The 26,685-nt window shown below is 35.4% G+C and overlaps 1 protein-coding gene across 2 annotated transcripts; it reads left to right on the top strand.

Moving 5' to 3' along the window:
* The first annotated feature begins 288 nt into the window (after positions 1-288).
* nsfb (N-ethylmaleimide-sensitive factor b) lies at positions 289-26,073 on the top strand. 2 transcript variants are annotated; one of them, XM_058794101.1, is made up of 22 exons: positions 289-415; positions 3,851-3,936; positions 4,050-4,149; positions 4,667-4,706; positions 5,388-5,554; positions 5,638-5,745; positions 5,836-5,911; positions 7,866-8,021; positions 10,729-10,928; positions 14,139-14,304; positions 14,414-14,488; positions 14,571-14,758; positions 15,275-15,370; positions 15,735-15,891; positions 17,529-17,662; positions 17,799-17,865; positions 18,100-18,179; positions 20,194-20,328; positions 21,740-21,853; positions 24,300-24,355; positions 24,449-24,522; positions 25,803-26,073. In XM_058794101.1, the coding sequence occupies exons 1-21, from the start codon at positions 404-406 to the stop codon at positions 24,477-24,479; spliced, it is 2,244 nt and encodes a 747-aa protein (XP_058650084.1). In that variant the 5' UTR covers positions 289-403; the 3' UTR covers positions 24,480-24,522; positions 25,803-26,073. The 2 variants fall into 2 exon arrangements, with proteins under 2 accessions (XP_058650084.1, XP_058650085.1); XM_058794102.1 differs by having other exon boundaries at positions 25,806-26,073.
* Positions 26,074-26,685: the final 612 nt, after the last annotated feature.

Below are 26,685 nucleotides of genomic sequence, written 5' to 3' on the forward strand. Positions count from 1 at the left end.
GATCCATATGCCTCTGGCGCCATCTAATGGGCAATGTGCAGTTTGGAGTGCGTTAATTAGTTTGATGCTTATTCTGTATAAACCCAGTGAAATACTCACTTTATTTTGTGCAAACTATGACAGAGCAAACATGAGAAGGCAGGAATTTATACACATGAGCTAAAACATACACATAATAAAAATCGTTGTTATTATAATCATTAAATTAATCACACATTTTATATCATTTTTAGACGCATTTTAAAGTTTGTTATAAAGTGAAGTTATTGTAATTACAATATATTATAACAAAAAGCTCGTGCTTTTATTTTGGTGGATTTTCGCTTCCGGTTTGATAGCTGCGGGGAGCGTCTAGTCGTGTTGCTCTTGCGGGATTCATCTTGATCACCTGACAAACACAGAAATGGCTGGCCGGGTGAGTATTTCTTTCTGGATAAAGTTGTTTTGGTGTCTCACAGACATAACTCGTAATTTCGACAGTCTATTCTGCACTTGCAGAGCTCAGCTCCATTCATACGCGCTGTGTTTGCACACGTCATTCACACTCACGCAGTACCGGAAGACGAGTTCACATCTTATGACTTTTCAGGAAAACACTACTTTTGCAGTGTTGCGAACACATCAAGTCACGAGGATTTTTACAGTTTTGAATGTGGAAGCGACAGCTGTATTCTCTTTAAAGGCGCTTGAAGAGTGACTTTGGCAAATTCATATTAATATAACTGGCTGCTGTCATTACAGATAATTGAATCAGAGTTAATATATTAATAGATAAATGCGGTTTTTGACAGGCAGCAAGGTTATTGATTTATGAATATTCAACTAAGTTACCTAAATGAAAATAAATATAGAGTATAAAGCTTTAGGTGATGTTATTTTTCAGTCATCTGTAAAGACTTGGACATACAGAGGTCTGCAGTGTTTTTATTGTTAACTATTATTAATCATTAAAACCTGGACAAATATTAAATATTAAATGGAAAACTGAATAAATATAAATGTAATAAATAAAATAAAATAAAAGCAAAACAGGAATGTTTAAAAATAACAAAACTACTAAAAAATATAAAAGCATGTAACCAAATGACTGAAACTTTAACAAAATTAAAATGAAAACTATATATATATGTGTGTGTGTATATATATATATATATATATATATATATATATATATATATATATATATATATATATATATATATATATATATACATACATACATGCATACAGGTGCTGGTCATATAATTAGAATATCATCAAAAGTTGATTTATTTCACTAATTTCATTCAAAAGTGAAACTTGTATATTATATTCATTCATTACACACAGACTGATATATTTCAAATGTTTATTTCTTTTAATTTTGATGATTAGAGCTTACAGCTCATGAAAGTCAAAAATCAGTATCTCAAAATATTAGAATATTACTTAAGACCAATACAAAGAAAGGATTTTTAGAAATCTTGGCCAACTGAAAAGTATGAGCATGTACAGCACTCAATACTTAGTTGGGGCTCCTTTGCCTGAATTACTGCAGCAATGCGGCGTGGCATGGAGTCGATCAGTCTGTGGCACTGCTCAGGTGTTATGAGAGCCCAGGTTGCTCTGATAGTGGCCTTCAGCTCATCTGCATTGTTGGGTCTGGTGTCTCTCATCTTCCTCTTGACAATACCCCATAGACTTTCTATGGGGTTCAGGTCAGGCGAGTTTGCTGACCAATCAAGCACAGTAACACTATGGTCATTGAACCAGCTTTTGGTACCTTTGGCAGTGTGGGCAGGTGCCAAGTCCTGCTGGAAAATGAAATCAGCATCTCCATAAAGCTTGTCAACAGAAGGAAGCATGAAGTGCTCTAAAATGTCCTGGTAGATGGCTGCGTTGACTGTGGACATCAGAAAACACAGTGGACCAACACCAGCAGATGACATGGCAGCCCAAATCATCACTGACTGTGGAAACTTCACACTGGACTTCAAGCAACATGGATTCTGTGCCTCTCCACTCTTCCTCCAGACTCTGGGACCTTGATTTCCAAATGAAATGTAAAATTTACTTTCATCTGAAAAGAGGACTTTGGACCACTGAGCAACAGTCCAGTTCTTTTCTCCACAGCCCAGGTAAGATGCTTCTGGCGTTGTCTCTGGTTCAGAAGTGGCTTGGTAGCCCTTTTCCTGAAGGCGTCTGGCGTGGTGACTCTTGATGCACTGACTCCAGCTTCAGTTCTCTCCTTGTGAAGCTCTCCCAAGTGTTTGAATCGGCTTTGCTTGACTGTATTCTCAAGCTTGCGGTCATCCCTGTTGCTTGTGCACCTTTTCCTACCCAAATTCTTCCTTCCAGTCAACTTTGCATTTAATATGCTTTGATACAGCACTGTGTAAACAGCCACACGTTTCAGTAATGACCTTCTGTGACTTACCCTCTTTGTGGAGGGTGTCAATGTTTGTCTTCTGGATCATTGCCAAGTCAGCAGTCTTCCCCATTATTGTGGTTTCAAAGAACAAGAGATACCCAGAATTTATACTGTAGGGATGGTCATTTATTCAAACTCAAATGTAAATATTCTAATATTTTGAGATACTGATTTTTGACTTTCATGAGCTGTAAGCTCTAATCATCAGAATTAAAAGAAATAAACATTTGAAATATATCAGTCTGTGTGTAATGAATGAATATAATATACAAGTTTCACTTTTTTAATGGAATTAGTGAAATAAATCAACTTTTTGATGATATTCTAATTATATGACCAGCACCTGTATATACTATAACTGGACTTCTGAGATCACAATAAAATAGTTGCTTTTATTTTTTATTTATTTAAAAACAATTAGATACATTTCTTTTTGTTTGTTATATGCAACATGTAGCATTTGCAATATGTATTAATAGTAATATAATTTTGGATATAACATCAGTTTTCCCCCTCAGGTTTTTACTATAATAGGGAACATTAATTGGATAACAAACTTTAAATTAGATTAGAATAGTGTACAAATTAAAATGTTCTGAAATCTAAATTTGATTTACACAAAATTTACTGACTTAAATAATAATAATAATAATAAAAATAATAATAATAATAAACAGCTTTCCAATGTGGTCTCAAACCTTTGGACCCCACTGTATGTGTTGCTTGTGTGTCTGTTTCTGTTGTATCACAGAAATAGGATAAGTGGGTCCAAACACACAGTCGCAGTGCAATATGCATTAGCCAGCATTATATATTTAAGAAGATTACGTGAGATTCAGAAGGTCTGGAATTCTTCTCATGTTATCGTTAATACCACACCAGGGTTTAATGAAGCCCTTCAGTAATCCTGTAAGATCACACAGCATTACTGTATGTTCTCAGTATATGTCAGAGCGAGCGCCAGCTGGTTAAACATGGAGATTTGTAAGTGTTTGAATAGGTGAATATCGGGTTACAGAAAAAGTATTGGGGGAGTGACTCCTTATTCAGTGAGTATTTGTCATCATGATGAATATTAGGATTTTAACAGACAGCTGGTAAGTGTTCACATATACGCTGGATTTTTTTCTTTTAAGTGAAAAGGATAATAGACACTGTTTTTGTTACTAATTTAATGGTCTGAAACACAGTTTATGAGTAGTGATTATGTTTACCAAGGCATGTGTGTGTGTGTGTGTTTGTGTATATATATATATATAATATATAATATATTAGCGAGAGAGGGTGAGGGGTGAGGGAAGCCACAAAGGTGGCTTCTGGAAAATAATAATTGGAAATGATTAAGTGTGTTGACTAGTGTATATCCAGGCTGAAATTTCAGCCTTTGTGATTTTGGTATCACTTCATCACTTCTGTGCTTTTTTCTTCTTTCCTGTACAGCTAATGCAAGCAGCGAGATGCCCGACAGATGAACTGTCTCTCACAAACTGTGCGGTTGCAAGTGAGAAGGACTTCAAATCTGGGCAGTAAGTATTTGATGTGTAATGAATCGGAAACGAGAGATGTGATTATATTTAAACACATATTGTAAACGCATGTGTCATCATTTTATTTTCTTCTTATTTATTTTTATTCATAGACATTTGGTCATTAAAACCACACCCACTCAGAAGTTTGTGTTCACGGTGAAAACCCACCCAAGCGTGGTGCCAGGAACCATTGCCTTCAGTTTACCTCAGGTACACTTTTGTGTCAACATTAAACAAAGGCTATTCTAACGTCCCATTACACACGGTATTCTCTGAATATGTCTTTATGTAGCCATCTTTTTGCCATCTGCCTGGTGAACTGCAATAGCATCCAGATGTACAAGATATACTGTTGTTGTCAGCATGCTTATTTCTTAATGTCTTGCATTGTTTTTGCCTGCTTCTCCTTCATCTGTTAACATGACAGCAGCAAGACTTCTCAGGTACTACAGTAACTTTCTCACAGTGGTCTTATTTTATGGCATGATGTGATATTTTATCAACAAGAGACCAAGAACTGAAACACATCTAGGGAAACTTTTAAGTACACATTTTGTTATTAGTGTGCTTTACAGTAAGACCATCTATCAAGAGAAAGTTGTACAAATATATTGTATGGCGTTTAGCAGTAGGATCTTACAAATAATATCTTTAGAATAATTGTGTGGCCTGTAATATGCTAAATGCAAGATCATAGAAATTTATTGATATGCTCTCTGTGTCATAGAGGAAATGGGCTGGACTCTCTCTGAACCAGGATGTGGAAGGTATGTTTACTGTTTTACATTATTAACCTTGTGACCAAAAAAAAACCCCAGCACCAGATATGATTGGCTGCAAACTAATAGTGCAATAACTCAGTGAGTTTGATTCCTGCATTTGCTGTGGTATTATTTATTAAAATGTAATGTGATAATACTTTGGTTGGGGTGGATAGATGGAAGGACAATAGATGCAGCTAGTATTAAAAAGTAATATTGTAAAAATACAAATAAATAAATGAAGATTTTAAATGACTGTTTATTTATTTTATATATATATATATATATGATTAGTAATTAGTATAGTAATTTATTTCTGACTGCAAAGCTGAATTTTCAGCAGCCATTAATGTGACATGATCTTTCAGAAATCATTCTGATATGCCGATTTGATTTTCAAGAAGCACTCCTTACTATTAATATTAATTTAAAAAAAAAAATTGCTGATGCCAAATTTTTGAACAGTGGTGCAAGTAGACATTTCTTTAGAGTAGTATTGTTACAAGTTATTAGCGCAAGTTTTGTCCTATTAAATTGTTTTGGAAAGACATAAAAAGTCTTTCACACAAAGTCTTGTTTTCATTCACATCATGTTAAATATGTCATCTACCCTGAATAACATCTATAGTATATTTAAACAGTGAGCGTTTTCCTATTGTAAGCTTCTCTCTGTTGTCTTGTTTGCAGTGAGTGTCTACAACTTTGACCATTCGAAACAGTACGTGGGAACCATGACGCTAGAGATCGACTTCCTCCAGAAGAAGAACGTTGACAGCAACCCGTACGACTCTGATAAAATGGCGATTGAGTTTATCCAGTTTTTTAACACACAGGCCTTTAGCATGGGCCAGCAGGTGAGCTATCAAAGCGCTAATGAAATTAATGTCATACCCACACTTAATGAAGTATAGTTAAGCCTGGATTGTCTTCCTGACAGTTCGTCTTCAGCTACTGTGATAAGCTTTTTGCACTGCTCATAAAAGATATTGAGGCCATGGATCCCAGCATCCTTAGAGGCGAGCAAAGCTCCAGCAAAAAACAGAAGGTAGCTTTTTATTGCTTACTATCAAATCTACCTTTTCATGTGTTAAGAGATGTGGCTTTAATATGGTTTGTCTCCATTTTTCTTTTTCAGATTGAGATTGGTCTGTTGCATGGCAACAGTCAGGTGATTTTTGAGAAATCGGAGAGCTCGTCTCTTAATTTGATTGGTAAGTGTTTAACCATAGTGGCCCTGACATACAGCATGTGTACGAGTCTTCAGAATATTTTCTAATATGTGACCCTGGACCACAAAACCAGTCACTTTTATGAAATTGAGATTTATATATAAATAAGCTTTCTATTGATCTATGGTTTGTTAAGATAGGACAGTATTTGGCTGAGATACAACTACTTGAAAATCTAGAATCTGAGGGTGCAAAAAAAATCTAAATATTGAGAAAACCGCCTTTAAGTTTGTCCAAATTAAGTCCTTAGCATTGCATGTTACTAATCAAACATTCAATTTACAAAATATCTTCATGGAACATGATCTCTACTTAATATCCTAATGATTTTTGGCATAAAAGAAAAATCAATCATTTTGACCCATACAATGTATTGTTGGCTATTGCTACAAATATACCCCAGTGACTTAAGACTGGTTTTGTGGTCCAGGGTCACATATGGTACCTACAGTATTTAGTTCAGTGTTTAGTCTAGACTTATTAACCTAAGGACCTGTCATGGTTAATCCAACATTGTCAGCTGCTGCTGATAAAGAGTCTTTATCATTAGTCACTGCTAACTTGATAAATAGATAGTCACTAATTCTTGTGAGTTGGGGTTGAAACATCACACGCTTTTATGCAGTTACATTTACAGGCCATGTTGATGTGAGGTTAGTCAGTTTGCATTTTAACTGCACATGCATTCATTTCCATGAAAGAAAGAAAAAAACTTTTCATTACCTTACATTAACATTGACTACCACCTCTATTTTTAGTCTTTGCTCAGCAACTCCAGAGTGTTTTAAGAACAGTTTAAAAGTTTGCCACAAATCTTATATTTATCCCTCAAAACATAGGTTTTCTTTCCCATTGATATATTTAAAAAAAAAAAAAAAAATTCAGCCAATGTCCTATATTTGGTGTACAAGTTATTTTCCAATTTAAAGAATTGAGCCGTTTTGCTTGCAGGGTACAAATGATTCTAATTTAGTTTTACATTTTTCATTAAAAAGATAAATTCATTGAAATTACTTAATCAACTGAAGTAAAAAAACAAAAATGAAATAAATAATTTTAAGTAATTATTTTCTATGTCAGCCATCATATGTTCCGCTCAATTTTATGATTCCCCTCATTTTAAGTAGATCCTATTAGTAGTTAGCAATGTCAGAAAAACAGAATGGCTTCTGCATTTACAGGAATAGTTCACCCAAAAATGAACATTTTGTCATCATTTACTCATGTCATTCCAAAAACCCATATGAGTTTCTTTCTTCTGTTGAGCACAAAAGACTAAAAAATATTTTGCAGACTGTTGGCAACCAAACAGTTGATGGTAGCCATTGACTTCTGTCGTATTCTATTCTACGTCAACTGTTTGGTTACCAACTCATACTGGTTTAGAACAACTTGAGGGTGAACTTGATGAAATTCTTATGTTATTTTCAACACCATAGTGTCAAAAGATTTTCTGTCTGACTGCTAACATTAATAGATGGAGCTGAAAATCAATTTGAAAGCATCCTGTATTGGTAATTCATTCTTAAACGCATACTAGATTTTAAAATGTGTTATTAAAATTTGACAGTAGACATCTCATGGTGTTAAACTAGAGTAAGCGATAGGAAATGAAAAACAAATTTTGTGAACAAAAGTTAAAGCATGTGTGTAATAGATTAATCCATAAACTTTTATTTCAGTTCTGTGTTGTCCAGTGTCTTTGCCTCAATTCGATTCATATGCTTCAAATAGCATAACAGCCAAACTGCACCACTAGATGGCAGTCAGAACATATGTGGTTTTACTTAAGCTACCTCACTTAATTGTCACCTCTACTCAAAAGTTTTACACATCACTTAATATTTGACATGTGGTATAACCTTGGAAAATTAAATATAAATATGTCATTTCTGAAGTGTTGCTCAGCGGTCTGTTTTTGGTCATTTTTCTCCAGGAAAAGCAAAGACCAGAGGTTCTCGGCAGTCCATCATCAACCCAGAGTGGAACTTTGAGCGCATGGGCATCGGAGGCCTGGACAAGGAATTCTCAGACATCTTCCGTCGGGCCTTCGCCTCACGAGTCTTTCCTCCAGACATAGTGGAGCAGATGGGTGAGTCTTATCTCTCCCTCTGGCACTTTAAAGTGAAAACTGTACAGCTACTTACTTTATAAGCAACTAGCTCCTTTTCTTAGCTTGCTTGAGGTACCAAGTGGTGCAGGACCGCCACTAGTGCTCCCTCAAAAAAAAAAAAGTGCATGACGCCCTTGTTTCTCTCTTGGACAGACATGTATATCTCCTCTTTTTTTTCTTCTCCATCCACATCCCTCTCAATTTAAGCGGCCAGTGAGGCAGAGGCACAGCATGTTGTGGGCGACATGAAACACGCAGTTTGAGAGACACAGGACAAAGCCAAAATATATAAGAGTTTGGACAGACAGTTTTCAAACCCTTCCAGCAGCTCATCCTAACCATAAATAAGAGAATTGCTCAGTAAGAAAAAAGATCCTTATGTTGTCTTCTCCTTTGCCTCTGGCTTACGGTCAAAAGCCTAGTTTGAATTATATCCTCAGACTGCAGTCTGATTGTGTGTTTATGATTTATATTCAGCCTTTAACCAGATAAACATTTGTTAAAGATGCTATCCAGCAGACACATTCCCATCAGATTAACTCCTGCGGAGAAAGTATTATAATCATTTTTATTTGAAACTGCTGTCTACGTTCAGTTCTCAGCTTTTAGACACTGGGTGTCGTTTGCCAAAAATTGTGAACAAGTGTTCTTACTTGGGAGCAAAAAAATGTTCTCACACTGAATTCTGTACAGATTCTCAACAGGTGCTCCTTCCTAAATGAGGAAACGCATGTCAATGGTGAAAAATTGGCATACTTGGCCAAACCATCTCTATACAAGGACTTTCTACACAATGCAGTTGTGGTGTACACACATCAAGCCTTTGATTAAAACCATTTTTTTGGATCTAGAGTACATTTGATTGTGTTTTGGACCTCTCATTAAGCAGCTGTACCTACTGTTGCACTGTAAGTTTTTGATATGTTGAAACAAGAATGATTTATTTCTTGTGTTGCTTAGTTGTTAAATTTCTAATAATTCTAACTAAATATTTCAGCTTAACACAATCCATCTTTTCTAAGGCCACCAGGAGTGTGTGGTATTTGCGTACATGTGGTTTCAGTTGGTTTATCCATAACTGTTAACACTTAGTTTGTGGTTTAATTATCGTTTTATACCATTCTGAACTTGCCAAACTTTGCACAAGAATGTTTAAATGTGCTAAGTCAAGCATCATTATTAAGATTTAGGAGTTTGAATAAACCCAGAATACCCTAGTTATCATCCACCAACAGCATAGCAACCACCTTGAACACTACCATCAGCCTAATATGGATTTTTCTTGTATGTTTCATAGTTTTTCTGTAAAGCATTTTCCCCTGCGAGGTTCATCTAAACACTCTGAAACTGTGATGAACGGTTATGAAGGGTGTATTCCTGTAAGCTTCCAGATGACTCGATCATGCACGCACATACACATGTACACAGACAGCCTTCAGAGTGCAGTGTGTGTGCGAGAGAGAGCGAGAGATGACCTTTGTGGTGTGATGGCTTCAGGAGTCGGCCTCTGGCTCGGGCAGCTGGCTGCTCTAATGAGATGGCGGGTCTTGATAGCGCAAAGGTGAGCGCCTAATTGGGGTTGGTTTTGGAGCCCAGGTGCTGAAGGAAGAAGGTGCGGGTGTGTGTCTGAGTATGTTATTGTCTGACAGCGCTTGGGTGGGAGTTTACACCAGTTTCTCCCAAAACTCCCACCAGCTAAAGGTCATTTCAGTCTGCCCAGCCACAGCCTCGTTTTTCTCCTCCGTGAAAAGTCTGGAAGCCTGCCCTCCCTCAACCTGAGTCTGTCATCAGGTGTAAATGGCCATACTGATTCTCATCTCAGGCCTGCTGGTTATCTCCAGCCTTCCCGCTCTCTCCAAATGGCAGCCAGCAGATGTTGTTAACCAAAAACAGGGGTCTTGTCTGAGAAATGCCATTGCTCATCAAAAAGAGCTCTGTGCTACTTTAAAAAAACAGATGTATTGGACAGTTCGCCATACTTTTTGTGTGTGCTTTATATATGGGATTAGCTTTTTATTCTTTTACCCAGGTAAGATGTATTAAATTGATAAAAAGTGACAGTAAATGCATTTTTAGTGTTACTAATGATTTCTATTTCAAATAAATTATGTTCTTTTGAACTTCTTTTGAACTGTTTAAAAATATTATTAAACCATACTGTCAGCACTGATAATAAAGATGATTTTTTTCTTGCGCACTATATCAGCATATTAGAATGATTTCTGAAGGATCGTGTGACGCTGAAGATTGCAGTAATGACTTTTAAAAAATACAGCATTGCTATCACAGGAATGTATTATGTTTTAAAATGAATTCAAATAGAAAAGATTTATTGTAATGATATTTTACAGTTTTACTGTATTTTTGATCAAATAAATGCAGATTTGGTGAGCATAAGAGAAAAAAATCTTACCCACCTCAAACTTGAACAACAATGTATTTAGAAAAAAACAAAACAAAAACAAAACATGATTAAGTTGTGTACATTTACATGTATTCAAAGTGTAAGGAAAAAATTAGTTGTCTTTTTACTTGGTTATACCACATGACATGAGTTTGGCGTGTTTGAAACTTTCTTAAAAGACTTTTGCTTTTATTTATTGTGAACACTTAGTTTGTCATTGATGCTTATACCATTTTGAAATGTCTTATGTTTCATATCCTCCGGTTTTGACTCTTTCCACAGGCTGTAAACACGTGAAGGGGATCTTGCTGTTTGGGCCGCCCGGCTGTGGTAAAACCCTGATGGCGCGCCAGATTGGTAAGATGCTGAATGCCAGAGAGCCAAAGGTGGTCAACGGGCCAGAGATTCTGAACAAATATGTGGGCGAGTCAGAGGCGAACATCAGAAAGCTGTTTGCTGATGCCGAGGAGGAACAGAAGAGGGTAAGAAACCAGGAAAGAAGATGCAGGGAAAAGAGAATTTATTAACCATTACACACTTAGGAAAAACTTCCATTCTTTCATGCACTTCATAAATCACTGTTGTCTTAGAAAGGCCATACAGACATTTTGCACAACCTTACATTCATCTGGCTCTGTGACAGAACCCACTGATATTTGACACTTTAAAGAAAGGTTGCTCTGTCAACAGTCAAAAAAAAAATCATGGCAAGCAAACTTAGGTTTGTGCTAAGGATGCTGTTCCCAGTTTTGGGCCCTCCAGCAGCTCTACAAATAACTCCAAATTGCTGAAATATACTTACTGAATTACTGTAAATGGCCTAGTATTTGCTTAGAAACATTATCATAGTTTGTTTTTTTCCAAGGGTGATGTGTCGAGAAGTGTTGGCAGTGAACTGCTGGTTCTGGCCGTACTTGAGTGTGATGTTGTGTTGGTAGACAGTGTGACTACATGACGTTGAAGAGCTCACTCGTCACCTCTTAATGAGAGTGTTCGACTATCTCTAACCCCTCACCCTGACTCACGGGAGGCCACGCACACTCATACTGGCCTCCCATCTGTGCTAAATGTTACGACCTAGCCTCTGACAGCCTCCCAGATGAAGAAGATAACTCTTAATTGTGGGCCATTGTCACAGAGTTTATACAGTCACAGTCCATTCACCAACCTGGCATTTAAGCAAGGAGCCCAAGAGAACTATACGCACAAGTTTTTAAGAGCATATCAAAACAAAATTCGAGTTTTAAGGCTTGTCATTTAACCTGGCTTTTTATTTTCCTTTGAGGCTATCTATTCTGCTACTAAATTACATTCTATTCTGTGCTGTTCTGTGGTTTTACTGTTACCTAAAACTATTAAAATTGTTTTTATTAATTTAAATAAAGCTGAAATAACATTTTAAAATTCTATTCTATTCTATTCTATTCTGTGGTTTTACTGTTACCTAAAACAAACTAAAACTATTAAAAAATGTTTTCATTAATTTAAATAAAGCTGTAATAAAATAAAAAATAAATATTATAATTAATATAAATATTTGATGAAAAATGTAGAAATGCTCACAAGGTCTTGGCAACTAACTAAAATAAATTTACATTTATCTAAGTTTACGTTTAAACACTAAAATTACAAACATTTCTAAAATGACTAAAAGTCATTTTAAAGGGGTGGTTGATTGCGATTTCACTTTTTTTAACGTTAGTTAGTGTGTAATGTTGCTGTTTGAGCATAAAAAATATCTGCAAAGTTGCGGCGCTGGAAGTTCAATGCAAACGGAAATATCGTCTTTTAAAATTCTCGCATTTTAATGCCTACAAAAACGGCTCGTAGGGACTACAACGAGTTACTTCTTGGGTCTGTTACGTCACTGACCCAGATAAACCCCGCCCCCGGGAACATGTAACGAAGGGGGCAAGGCCATGCTGTGCTGCTTTAGAGAAGAAGAGGAAAACTAGTGGCGCGCACAAAAATCTATTCATATATGAATCGCGATTCTGTCTTCTAACGATTCTAATGGATTCACAAGTTTCAAAATCAATGTTTCAAAACAGCCTCTTAATACTGTTCCTCGCGTTGCCCTGCTCTCCACACGCTCTGCATCTCTCTCTCTCTCTCTCTCTCTCCAACAATGAAATGTTCCATTTGTACACTTATTTTAACATAGCAATGAGAAGCGTTATACATGGACGCGTGTGCGGTTGCTGTGCTCTATTAAAGCTTTAATCAGAATAAAACTATATATTAAAAGCTAACAGAAGCAGTAGCATTTACAAATAACAGCATATCTAAAAGTATGAGACAACAACAAACAAAAAACATACCATTAATAGCCATACTTGTACAGGTTCTTTGCGATCCTCTTCACTAATATCCACTGCATCTCAATCGGGCTCAAATTGATAAGCAATATAGACGACGCCATTGTTTACAATACAACCAGAGCTCATGCCGCTGAGCTGAGGGGCAGGATGTTTAGGTGCGCACTAGAGGCGGTTTAGCCAATCACAACACACTGGACCAGCTGACCAATCTGAGCCCATTGCATATTTCTGAGGGAGGGGCTTCAATGATCAGCGCGTTTGATCAGCGCGTTTAGAGGAGAAGGGACAGAGCGGTGTGGAATAAAGGTAAATTATGTGAAAAATAGTGCGTTTTTTAAAAAACAAAGCACTAACACATAGACTGCACCCCATAAACACAATCAAGCCTAGAAAAAAAACTACCCTTTTAATAGTAATTTAGATATAGTACTAAATTACTAAAAATAAAATATTTAAATAAAAAAAAAAAAAAAAAAATATATATATATATATATATGACAAGCACATGAAAAAATTACTAAAACTTAAACTAAACTGAAAATTTTCAATTATAAGCTAATTCAAATCGATACATATTATAATAGTATATTACCGGCTTATTAATTTCATTTATTAGTGTAATAAGTGATTTTAATAAATACCTGTTAAATAATTTTAATGTAAAAAAACTTTTCTTTTAATTTGACGTTTTAAAGTCACAACCTTTAACAAGTAAGGGATAATCAACGGCTACTTCACGGAGGCAACCTAGTTCTTCGCCTCCACGTCGTGCATTCAAATCGTTTAATGCACAGCTAGCCGTTGATTATCCCGTTTATGCCATGGTCATTTGCCAGCATTCACATATTAAAGATGTTAATAATATTCGCGCTGCAATATTTGACCAGAACGATAAAAATGACGGTTATTTTCGTCTGTATTACCATTCAACTGTGACTATATGTTACTATGGTTACCAATGTTTATAGGAAGCGCATTAATATAGAACGTGATTAAACTGACCTGGAACTACCTGTGCAGTTCAACGAATTTAATCAACACCTGCCAGCCAATCAGAATCGAGTATTCAGACAGACCATGGCATAATAATAAAAATATATATTAATATATATTGGCACCGATAGCCATATAGCGCAGTTGCGCTTTTGGTGTCCCAAGTTCGAGTCCCAGCTTGCGGCCGTTACCGGATCCTGCCCTCCTCCTCTCTCCCACTTTGCTTCATGACTATATACTGTCCTATCATAATAAAGGCAAAAACACCAACCATTTATATTCTATAGTAATATTAGAAGTGAACCTTCATATGACAGTTTTAAAATGATGGCTGCCCTGTTATAATTCTTTTCTGTCTCTTTTTTTGGGCTTTTGAAGTTGGGGGCCAACAGTGGACTGCACATCGTCATATTTGATGAAATTGATGCCATCTGTAAACAACGTGGCAGCATGGCGGGCAGCACTGGGGTCCACGACACTGTAGTCAACCAGCTACTGTCTAAAATTGATGGTGTAGAGCAGCTCAACAACATCCTGGTCATTGGTGAGAACTTCCTGTGATATCAGCCAGCATGACAACAATGACAATGCTTCATGTTTTGTTCATTGATTTGGCTTTCTTTTCATTATTATTCAATCATACTGTATTTAAGGAATGACCAACAGGCCTGACCTGATCGATGAAGCCCTCTTGAGGCCGGGCAGACTGGAGGTCAAAATGGAGATCGGTGAGAACTGAATTGCTCTTTTCAATAGGTCATTATTCAAGGTTACTTTAAAACAACTAATTGTCTAATCATCCTTCTCCAGGCTTGCCTGACGAGACGGGCCGTCTTCAGATCCTGAATATCCACACTGCAAAAATGAGGCAGTCAAACATGCTAGGCAAAGATGTTGACATAAAGGAGCTTTCTGTTGAGACCAAGAACTACAGCGGAGCAGAGCTGGAAGGGCTTGTGCGAGCTGCCCAGTCGACTGCCATGAACCGTCACATCAAGGTCTGATCTCATCATCTCATCCACAATGCACCACCACAGTCATAACTAATTATGGTTGATTTAAACAAAATCAGTTCTGAACTCTGGTTGGAACTTATCTCAAGTTACAAAATTGGTTTATTATACAAATAAAATGAAGTTTACATCAGATTACAGCAATGTTGTGTTACACATTTGAATACCATCTAAATGCTGTGGTTTTTATGTGAATATAAGAAAAGATTGTTTCAATGCTTGAGGTAGTAAATTGTAAACAAATTAAATCTTGCTTTATATGAAAACAAGTTTTTAGAAGCATTTTAGAAGCCTATGGATATCTTTGTATAGCTAGGCAAAGTGTGTGTGTGTGTTAGCAGCTCACACATGCCCATATTTGATGGTGTTGACACATAATGCTCCCATATTTGATGGAGCTTACACAGGTGTAATAGGTCTGTCTTTCTCTTGCTTCTAGACCTTTAATTTTGATTAAGTGGATGAGTTTGAGGATCAATCTGTGTGTTTTTGCTCCTGTAGGCCACTACTCAGGTGGAGGTGGACACAGAAAAGGCTCAGATGCTGCAAATCAGCAGGAGTGACTTCTTGGGCTCTCTGAATAATGACATCAAGCCTGTAAGTCCACTCTCCATTATTGTATATTCAGTTTGCATAATATGTTGAATCCAGATCTCCTTATTAGATCTCATGCAGCCAAACTTCACTATCGGCATTAAGTCTGGCCCACATTGGAGTTCATTTTGGGAAAGAACCGCCCACTTAGTCTTAAGGTTGCTGTTATTTACATCCAACATGTAAATTAATGTTTGTTGAATTATTTTGTGCATTCTACGCTGTGAATGGGCCACCTGAGACTGAATTGTAAAGGAAAAATGGCAAATTATTATGCATTATTGAATAATTTTAGTAATGAATCAAGTAATTTATTGCTTTAATATTTAATGCAGTTCTCTCTTTTTTTTTTTTTTTTTTTGTAAAGGCTTTTGGCACTAATCAGGAGGATTACTCAAGTTACATCATGAACGGTATTGTGAAATGGAGCAATGGTGTGTCTGACATACTGCAAGATGGAGAACTTTTGGTGCAACAGACCAAGAACAGTGAACGCACACCACTAGTAACTGTGCTTTTAGAAGGCAAGTCTTACACACAAACTTTACAGTGTTACATTTCCTTTTTAGTGAGTAAAAAACTTAATGAATTGGTTTAGACAGCAAACCAGTTCAAAACAATGATTCACTGATTAAGTCCTTGTTCAGATGCTGGTGTAGTATTATTATTTTTTTGTTGCAATACACAAAGTATTACTGTAAGATTTATTACAGTCCTTTTATGAAATAAATGCAGTTTAAATCAATCAATTCAAATACTTAATCAAGAATAAAATCATTTTTATTTTGTAATTCAAACCATTGTCTGCCTATCAGTCACTTTGTTTGTGAGTTTGCTGAAAACTGGTATGCTGAGAGAGGGTTTTTTGAGAGGAACTGTGATTTGCGATTTTAATTAATTGATACATTTATTTATCTCACTTTTTTTGAGCACCAGCTTCGCTGTGAATATATGCAGCATTGCACAATTTAGCCACAAAATGTTTGATTTATATTTCAATATAATTATAAAAGTATAATTATTACTATTCTTCTTATTATCATTTATGATTAAAAAATAAAAATAAAACAAAGTAATACTATTGTAATAATGCTATTTCACTGTGAAATAAATAATGAATATTTAAGACAAATTATACAACTATAACTGTAAAATAACAATTTTAATATTTCTGTCTTAATTTTTTCATTTTCATATGTGACCCTGGACCACAAAACCAGTCTTAAGTCGCTGGGGTATATTTGTAGCAATAGCCAAAAATACATTGTATGAGTCAAAATTATTGATTATTTATTTATGCCAAAAATCATTAGGACATTAAGTAAAGATCATGTTCCATGAAGATATTTTGTAAATTTCCTACTGTAAATATATCATATACGTAATTTTTGATATGTAATATGCATTGCTAAGAACTTCATTTAGACAACTTTAAAGGCCATTTTCTCAATATTTAGATTTTTTTTTTTGCACTCTCAGATTCCAGATTTTCAAATAGTTGTATCTCAGCCAAATGTCGTCCAATCCTAACAAAGCATACATCAATGGGAAGCCTGTATAAATCTCAATTTAAAAAATTGACCCTTATGAGTGGTTTTGTGGTCCAGGTCATTGGTCATGTTAAACGCTTCTTGTTACAAATCTGGTAAATGAGTGGCGTTCAATGTGTTCCTAAATGCACGTTTTAAAGGACCATAACCCAGAATAGATGGCGTTTGAACATTTACTATGAACAAAGCCGCTCTGAGACACTAAAAACACTGGACCATGAGCTGTTAACATGCAAATGAACACAGTGCTGCACTTCGCTCTGAAATGCTCTGTACATATATTTATCTATTTAATTATAACACAGCATTTGAGATTTGATGATTCCACAAATACATATTGTGATTTTAATTTTTTTAGTGAATTGTTTAGACCTAAGAGAGGGTATAAGGATGGCATCTAAGAGCTAATAGCTAACTGTTCAAAAGGATAGCTGACTGTAAATCTATGAGTAACTTATAGCTCGACAAGTTACAGTTGCACACATGTACACACAAACACTGAGGGAACAGCATTCTTCCCTGCTCTTGTTCTCTGGTTCACACAAGCATACATACACCATAATGCTGCAATCTGATATGACTGAGAGTGTGAATGCTCTCTGCTCCCTCAGGACCTCCTCACAGTGGTAAGACCGCACTGGCAGCCAAGATCGCAGAGGACTCCCAGTTCCCCTTCATCAAGATCTGCTCTCCAGACAAAATGATCGGCTTTGCGGAGACCGCCAAATGTCAGGCCATCAAGAAGGTAACAACCTTGTCGCTGTAGGTTAAGACATTACGAGATCTGTGCGTGTTGAAAGCAGTTGTCATGGGGGATGTTACTGATGTGATATTTCAGCTGCTGGCCTTTAATAGTGGGTTTATGGTTTTCATCTCTTTAGATATTCGAGGATGCCTACAAGTCCCAACTGAGCTGTGTGATGGTGGACGATATAGAAAGACTTCTGGGTGAGTCTTGTCACAACCAGGTCGATGCACTTCCTGTCAAATCTGATAATTCGTTCAAAAACATCACTGTGCGCCCTTTTATTTATTTTTTATATGGATGTAGAGGGGCTGTATGTACTCTTGTCTAGTTTTTGTTTTATTTGAAGTGATGGCAATATACAATGGAATGCTTGGTCTGCATAACAAACCTACTCAATGCTGTCTTCTCATCTCTGATGTTTCTCAACTCCACAGATTTTGTTCCCATCGGGCCACGATTCTCTAACCTGGTGTTGCAGGCTCTGCTGGTGTTATTGAAGAAACCTCCTCCTCGGGTGAGAAAGTTGCACAATTACACCAGCTTGTAGTACTGCCATCCACAGACAGGGAGCAGCACCTCCTTTTCACCAGAAATCACCAACAGAAAAGAGTTACTCTAACTGCTATGGAGCCACTCACTGCATTTGTTCTTTGTTCATAGACATATGTTATTTTAGTCTGCTATTATTTTTTATTATTATTTAGTATTTTAACCTTAATGTTAGGGATTTTTAAAACCTCTAACCCCAAGTATAATCCTAAATCAGTGGTTCTCAGACTGTAGCCTGTGAAGGATTCCTAGTGGTCCTAAATAAATACAGTTATTGACAAAAGTTACCAACATCGAATTAGTTGATTTGGTAGTCAACTCATAACATTGAATTAACTCAATGGGCTAAAATTGATATGTGCACTTTAGTTAATAAGCAGTAAACTCTTTTAAACTCATTGGCTAAAAGCAGCAGGCTAGTTAATTTCTTATAAAATAAATACACAATAAAACAAAACAGCAGTCAAAAAATGATATTAATTTAATGTATATTAAATAGGCCAGTTTTTACTATTGTTCAAACATTTAGGGTTAGTAATATAATATATAGTATAATAAAAAATATTATTATTTTTTTTAGAATATATATATTTAATGAAGTATATTTGCAAAAACAGATAAGTCAATTTTTTTTTAAATCATGGTTTTTATGTCATCATGTTTTTACTGTTTTATTGTGTTAGTTAGCTGTATTTTTTAGTTATTTTTTAACCTGATCAAAATAACCCAACTGCAGTTTGATTGAGATGAATTGAAATGCACAATGAAAAAACATAAAAACATGACTTTTGAAAATTGTTAAAAATGGAGTTATCTGTTTTTGCAAATGAACTCTTCGTTCTAAAAAAGTAATATTTTTATTCAGAAAGAAGGCATTAAACTGATCAAGTGACATTGAAGACATTTATAATGTTAAAAAAAAAATCTATTTCAAACTATTGATTCATCAGAGAAACCTGAAAAAAATGTGTAATGGTTTCCACAAAAATCTGAAACAGCACAACCATTTTCATCTGCGATAATAATAAGAAATGATCCGTAAATGCCAAATCAGCATATTAGAATGATTTCTGAAGGATCATGTGACACTGAATACTGGAGTAATGGTGATGAAAATTCAGCTTTGACATCACATTTTAAAATATATTCAAATAGAAAACTGTTATTTTAACTTTTGATAATATTTCATAATGTTACTGTATTTACTGTCTTTTTTGATTAAATAAATGCAGCCTTGGTGAGCATGTTTCCTTCAAGTTTTGAGTCTGTGGTTACCCCAAATGCTTGAGAACCTTTGGTTAAACTTTGGTATGTAACTTGTACCACACCATTTGTATTATGGACACAAAAGACACCTCAAATTTTATTGAGAAAAAACATCCTGTCGCTTTTCTAAGCAGTCACACATACGATTTAAACATTCTTTTGACTTTAAACAGTAACCAAAATCTACATTTATAATTTGGCTCCATTTGAAAACTTTTTTTTTTTTTTCGTAGCATACAGGTCCCCCAACAAGCTACTGTTGTGTCTGCCTGCCTGGTGGCAGTGAGTTTGTATGTAGGCAGGAATAGGTGTTGTGCTGTGTTTGTAAGGTGTTTTGAATAGCTGAGGGTCTGTTCCTCCAGATCAGGACTGTATAGAGCAGCACTCAGCAGGGAGTCGGGTCTTGGGTGAGTTGATAGAAAGGGTTTGTGAGAGAGCCGAGACCTGGCAGGCCCGCTGCCTGTGTGGCACCTCATCTGCATGCACTAGCATATACTGGGCGCCACAGGGGGGCGACCCATAATCCCCTCTGCTCGCTGGGGCCTCTGGGAATGGCCCACCTCTTTACTTCACGTAGATAGGCACCATAGCATGGCTGTAGTAGCACATCTCAAAAGTTCTTCAATGAGAAATTTTGACCTTCAGTGTTTTAAAAAGTTACCATAAATTGTAAACAAAATCAATTTACACGTTTGCTTGTATTTACACTGCAGGGTCGTAAGTTGCTGATTCTTGGCACAACTAGCCGGAAGGATGTTCTGCAGGAGATGGGCATGTTGGACTCTTTCAGCACTACAATTCACATCCCTAACATCTCTAGAGGAGAACATCTCATGGAGGCCCTGGAGGTGAGGGTTCAAGAGATAAGAGATGTGGTTTTGATAAGAGAAAAGGTTTTGGACACTTAACCTTATAAAGCCTAGTGTATCAGATTTGATACATACATTTTCTAAGGCCTCTACGTTATCAACATAATCAAAACTTTCTGAAAAACTTATTGTACATAATCATAACATGCCTTCTGTCATCTGAGTGCTAGTTAATATTAATTCAGCAAGTAAAAGGCCATTTAGTATAATTGTAATGTCTACCTTTAGTTCATGGTACATGAGTCTTTTGTTGTGAAATCTCTGATTTTTATAATTTTTATGTTAGAAAATGTAAGAAAAACTTTTTTATTTTGGAATTAACATTTCAAGATGAACATTTACTGAATGAAGCAATTTAGGTTTACTGGATTATCCTTTTTTTGTTTATTTGTACATCTTTCAGTCATCATTGTACTGTATTGCGTTATATGTTTCGCCCATAAAATTAAAGCTACAGATCTTTGATCATAAAATTAAGCATTTAAATGGCTTATATCTTGCTAAGAGATGATATCAGGAGATATAGAGTGACACCTATATGCATTTATATGTATATTATAATAGTAGTGTATACTCTACAATACAGGCTGTCAGAATTTCATCTTTTTGGCCATATAAATCTCAGCAATTTCCCCAAATTGCATATTTTTGCTTAGTTTGAGCCTCTGAAAAAAATGTAGGTGTTTTTTTCCTCTTCAAGTTTAAGCTCCATATACTCGCTATATCAATATATGGGCCATAAAATCCTGATGTATCAAATAGAATGCAAAACATATTTCATATAAAAATTCAATATTATTTTTCATGTAGAAATACATTTTTCTAAATGTTATTTTCAGGCTGTCACACTTGTTAAACCACACTATCACAATAACTTTGTTGCAGGAAACGGACATTAAATCTATAGTATTATCATATGAAACTAAGAAACATTGATCTTTTGCTATATAATGTAAAACATTCTTGTATTTTAAAATGTGACTTAGGTGTCCACTTGTTTTGTGGGTGACTATAATAGGGTTGAAGGGCAGAAAAACAAGGTTCTTGAAGAAAAAATGGTGCAATCTGTGTTGCAGGCATATCATCTTAAAGGGATAGTTCACCCAAAAATCCTTTACTTTCCCACCTGTATGATATTCTTTGGTTGTTGTCCTTTTCGGGTTCGGTGTTGTTTTGGACCCCATTGACTTTTATTGTATGGGCAAAATAAGAATCTTTGATGTTCCTTAGAAGTCATATGGGTTTGGAATGACATGAAGGTAAATGATGATGGATTCTTCATTTTTGGGTGAACTGTCCCTTTAACTCTTAAATGTACATTTCAAATTCTGACCATAGTTTTTGATTATTAGGCCACAACTGACTTTCTGTTTTCTTCTGTGTGGTTCAGCTTCTCGGGGGCTTCCAGGAAGAAGAGCGGGCAACTATTGCAAAACAGGTGAAAGGACAAACGGTGTGGCTCGGCATTAAGAAGCTGCAGATGCTCATTGAGATGTCACTGCAGGTGAGATGCTGAACGACCTTTTCACCCTGCGGGTTGTCTAGACGACTCTCTGAGTCACAGCTTTTCCTGCGAAATCATCTGCGGTTTGAGTCGATGTCAAATTCAATTACTTTATGGCATCATAATGAAAACAAGCCCATCCAGATGCGCCTTCTCTCTCAACAGACACAAATAAACAGAACTCCATATTCCTCATCTGCATGTAATTTTGGTGTATATGGTCCGCTTCTGGAGTTGATTGAAGCCTTTCATTTTCCCCGCCAAAACAGACTGTTCTCAAAAATCCTGCCATAATGTTAGCTGCTTAATGTCTTAATGCTGTTAAAATGGTATATTATTAAATATAAAAAAATACTGTGTGCATTTATGTATATATAAATACACACCCATGCATGTATATATTTAAGAAAAGTTACGTTTATATATTAAATATATTTATATATAATATAAATTATATGAATATAAACATACACATTTTGAAAATGTTTACATGTATATACTGTATGTATTTATATATACATAATAAATAAATAAATATATACAGTACACACAGATATATTATGTAAATAAAAACGTTTATTTTGGATGCGATTAATCGTTTGACAGCACTAATTAAAAAAAAAAAAAATTATATAATTACAAAATATTGCTTTTATTCAAAAATCTAAATAAAAAAAATAAAGGTTTCTATTTCTTTTTATTGATAATGATAAGAAATGTTTATTGAGCACCAAATCAGCATATGTGACCCTGGACCACAAAACCAGTCTTAAGTGTCAATTTTCCGAAATTTAGATTTATACATAACATGAAAGCTGAATAAATAAGCGTTCCATTGATGTATGGTTTGTTAGGATCGGACAATATTTGGCCGAGATACAACTATTTGAAAATCTGGAATCTGAGGGTGCAAAAAAATCTAAATATTGAGAAAATCGCATTTAAAGTTGTCCAAATGAATTCTTAGCAATGCATATTACTAATCAAAAACGACGTTTTGATATATTTACAGTAGTAAATTTACAAAATATCTAATGATTTTTGGCATAAAAAAAAAAATCTATAATTTTGACCCATACAGTGTATTTTTGGCTGTTGCTACAAATATACACCAGCGACTTAAGACTGGTTTTGTGGTCCAGGGTCACATATTAGAATGATTTCTGAATGATCATGTCACACTGAATTTTTGAGAAATTGCTGCTGAAAACTCAGCTTTGCCGTCACAGGAATAACTTGCATTTATAAACATATTAAAATAGAAAACAGCTTTATAATTTTAGTTTATATAAAAAACTTGTTTTACTTCAGTGTTTGTGATGATGTGATCCATCTCAGACAAGGTTGGCTAGAATTCTTTATTGAAGACATTTTTGAAATCCCTGTGGAGAAAATAATAGGAAAAATACTTCTGGAACCAAGGCCACTGAAAAACTGGCCAGTCACTGTTGTGCTTTATTAAGCCAATGTTGAGTCTTTTGAAAACCTGTATTTTAGAAAATATTCTTTAAGCCATTATAGTTGTAGATTATTGCTGGTCTTGTTTAATGAGAATTATAGTCATGTTTGTTAGTGTTGTCTTGTTTTTGTGGCGGCGTAATTGGAGTTGCAGTGGTGTTTGTGCTGGATGCTGTGTAATTGGTGTGGTATGCAGTAATGTGGCAGCGCTGAGTGCTTCCCCTCAGAGAGGAATGAGACAGAGTCTGCCGGGACATGCTGCACACAGCCGCACTGCGTTTTCCTTCCATTCCCTCTATTCTTTCAGTAATTTCCACTTCTCCAACAGCCCCAGGCAATTGAAAAGCTAAGTTATTGCATACACCTTCATTAATTTTCCTCCTTGGTGCCATCTCCCTCCTCAGAGCTCTACTCTGTCCTTAAATCACATTCTAGTCCATAAAGGAAAGTTAACAGCACAATTTAGTTCATGACTAAGATTAAAGTCGTGCAGCTCCTTAATTAATCTTTCCGTAGACAGTTCATTAAAGCGTAAGGAAATGAATCGTACAATAAAAATAATCTGGGGTGATTTATTTTTACATTTAATTCAATTAAATTTTATATTTCTACTCAGATCATCACCAAATAACATTAGTATGCAAGGGGATCAGGACTGGGTTGTCTATCACTCTTCCTGTCCTGGGTGACACAGGTACGCCAGCCTGCTGGATTTATCACTAGTCTTGTCACTTCCCCTTCCCGACAGCCGTTTACTGCCGCCCCTTCACAACTCCTCACAGACAAACTCAGGGCCCCTCCGAACCCTCCAGGCTTTACATAGCTGACAAGGTTTTTGTCTTTTCAACATCTCAGAACTTTCCAGAAAAGGGGGCTTGCAAAGGAATTTACAGCAGTGTAACAAACAAAGAATTTTTTTCTTTTCTGATTTCACTTTTATTCTACATTTTCACCTCTCCTGTGGGTATTTTTCTATATTCTTTTTCAGATGCCTTTGGAATACAGAGTTAACAAGTTCTTGGCACTACTGAGAGAAGAAGGAGCGTAAGTCCATTTTTTTGGTTGGCTTCAAATGGATTTTTCCTCCTTTATCATATTGATTGTTATCATTAATATGTTGTTTATGTTGTTCTCCAGGCTGGGCTCTGAAAAATATGTGGCCATATAGCCTCGGGTGCAGAGGAGTAGCCTGACAAACCAAGGCTATTTTGGTAGGACTGACATGTAGTCACCAAGCCCCACTTTTTACACATTTGACACTTAATATTTCAATATTATAATTTCTGATTTATACTGATTTAAAGACAACATCTCAAACATCAATCGCTGCATTTAACTTATGTACTGTAATATTACAACAAAATATTCGCCATTCAGCTGAACTTTGCTTTTTCCCTTTGGGATTTGATTGGAGGGCATTTTTATTTTTAACTGCCATTCAAAATTTGGGGAATATTTGAAAAAATTAATTTATAATTTTATTCTGCAAGGATGCATTAGATTTGATCAATAGTGACGCTAAAACATTTATAATGTTACAAAATTTTTACATTTCAAATAAATGATATTAATCAATGAATCCTGAAAATCAAAGAATCACAATTATCGCAAAAAAAAATAGTTAAGCAATTGTTTTCAACATTGATAATAAGAAATGTTACTTGAGCTAGAAAGCTGCATATTAGAATGATTTCTGAAGGATCATGTGACACCGAAGACTAGAATAATGGCTGCTGAAAATTCAGCATTGCATCACTGAAATAAATAGCATTTTAAAACGTATTCAAATAGAAAACAGTTATTTTAAATTTATATAATATTTCACAAGATGATTGTTTTACTTTATTTTGACCAACAAAAATGCAACCTTGGTGAGCTTAAAGGGATAGCTCACCCAAAAATGAAAATTCTGTCATTAATTACTCATGTCGTTCCGAATCCGTAAGACATTCGTTCATCTTCAGAACACAAATTAAGATATTTTCGATGCATTCTGAGAGCTTTCTGATCCTCCATAGACAGTAAGGATCTTTACACGATCAAGGCTAAGAAACATAGCAAAGAGATCGTTAAAATAATCCATGTGACATCAGTGGTTCAACCGTAATTTTACAAAGCTACAAGAATACTTTTTGTGTGCAAAGAAAACAAAAATAGCAACTTTATTCAACAATTCGTCTCCCCCGCATCACCCTGGCGCCAATTTGGAAAGTATCACATACGTATCACATAGACTTCTTTCAAATACCACAGGCTCAAAAAATCTTACCAACTCCAAACTTCTGAATGATAGTACATGTTTTATTTATTTATTTTTTGCTTTAAATAATGTTCATTGTTAAATCATTCAAAATGACACCAGGGATGTTTATTATGAAAATAAGATTTTTTTGATAAAATTTTTTATCATCTTTGTTTTAGTTTTCATCCATTCACATTACATGTGCACTTTTTCATAAAGTTTCCTGTTTGTGTTTTCTATGTATTTCAGAAGCTGTTAAAGGAGTCAGGAAAACACTTGAGAGACTGAGAGAGAGAGCAGAAGTACCTTCAGCATATCTCTCTATCCCTCACTTTCCTTAAGTATAGTGTACGGCATGTTTCCATGGCAAATGCAGACACACTAGCTCCTTGATTCCTCACTACAAGTGCACAGGGTCTCATATTTGCACAGTGCCTTGGGTGTCTTATGACATAAGGAATTTTGAAATAGTACATGTATGTATATAAAGACCTATAAGGTGTTTTTATATATATATATATATATATATATATATATATATATATATATATATATATATATATATATATATATATATATATATATATATATATATATATATATATATATATATAAATCATATTTATATGTATTTAATACTGACATGAACCATTCCTGTCAATGATGCCTTACTCCTAAAGTTGTCCTTACTGGGCTGTGTAAATTTAGCAATGGTAAAATTCTCTGACCAAATCCTCTGCTCACTTTTCCCTTTGTCATGGATGGACTTATTATCTTAACAGGTTAGTGCCTGCCAATAACAATATTGAAATGCTCACTCCTGTGCCTTTGCATGCCAGTATATTTTTTCAGATTGTTTATTGCTTTTATTGTTTTCTGACTAGAAAAAGTTTTTTTTTTTTTTTTGAAAAAAGGGAAATATCCGTCCTTCTTATATCGCTTGGGACATTCCATGTCAGGAACATAGGAAAGGTCTTGGTCTCAACCCTCGCCCCAGTCTAATGGGTAACATAGTGGCCTTAAGCATTGTGTACAAGATGAAAACCCGTGACCTACCTCCCGTCTGCCAAAAGTGCCAGGATAGTTCACATTGGCCTTGAATTCTCCTCTTCTTTCTCTTTGTTATGTCTCT

Source organism: Onychostoma macrolepis, chromosome 12 (assembly GCF_012432095.1).
Source record: "Onychostoma macrolepis isolate SWU-2019 chromosome 12, ASM1243209v1, whole genome shotgun sequence".
Lineage (NCBI taxonomy): Eukaryota > Metazoa > Chordata > Actinopteri > Cypriniformes > Cyprinidae > Onychostoma > Onychostoma macrolepis.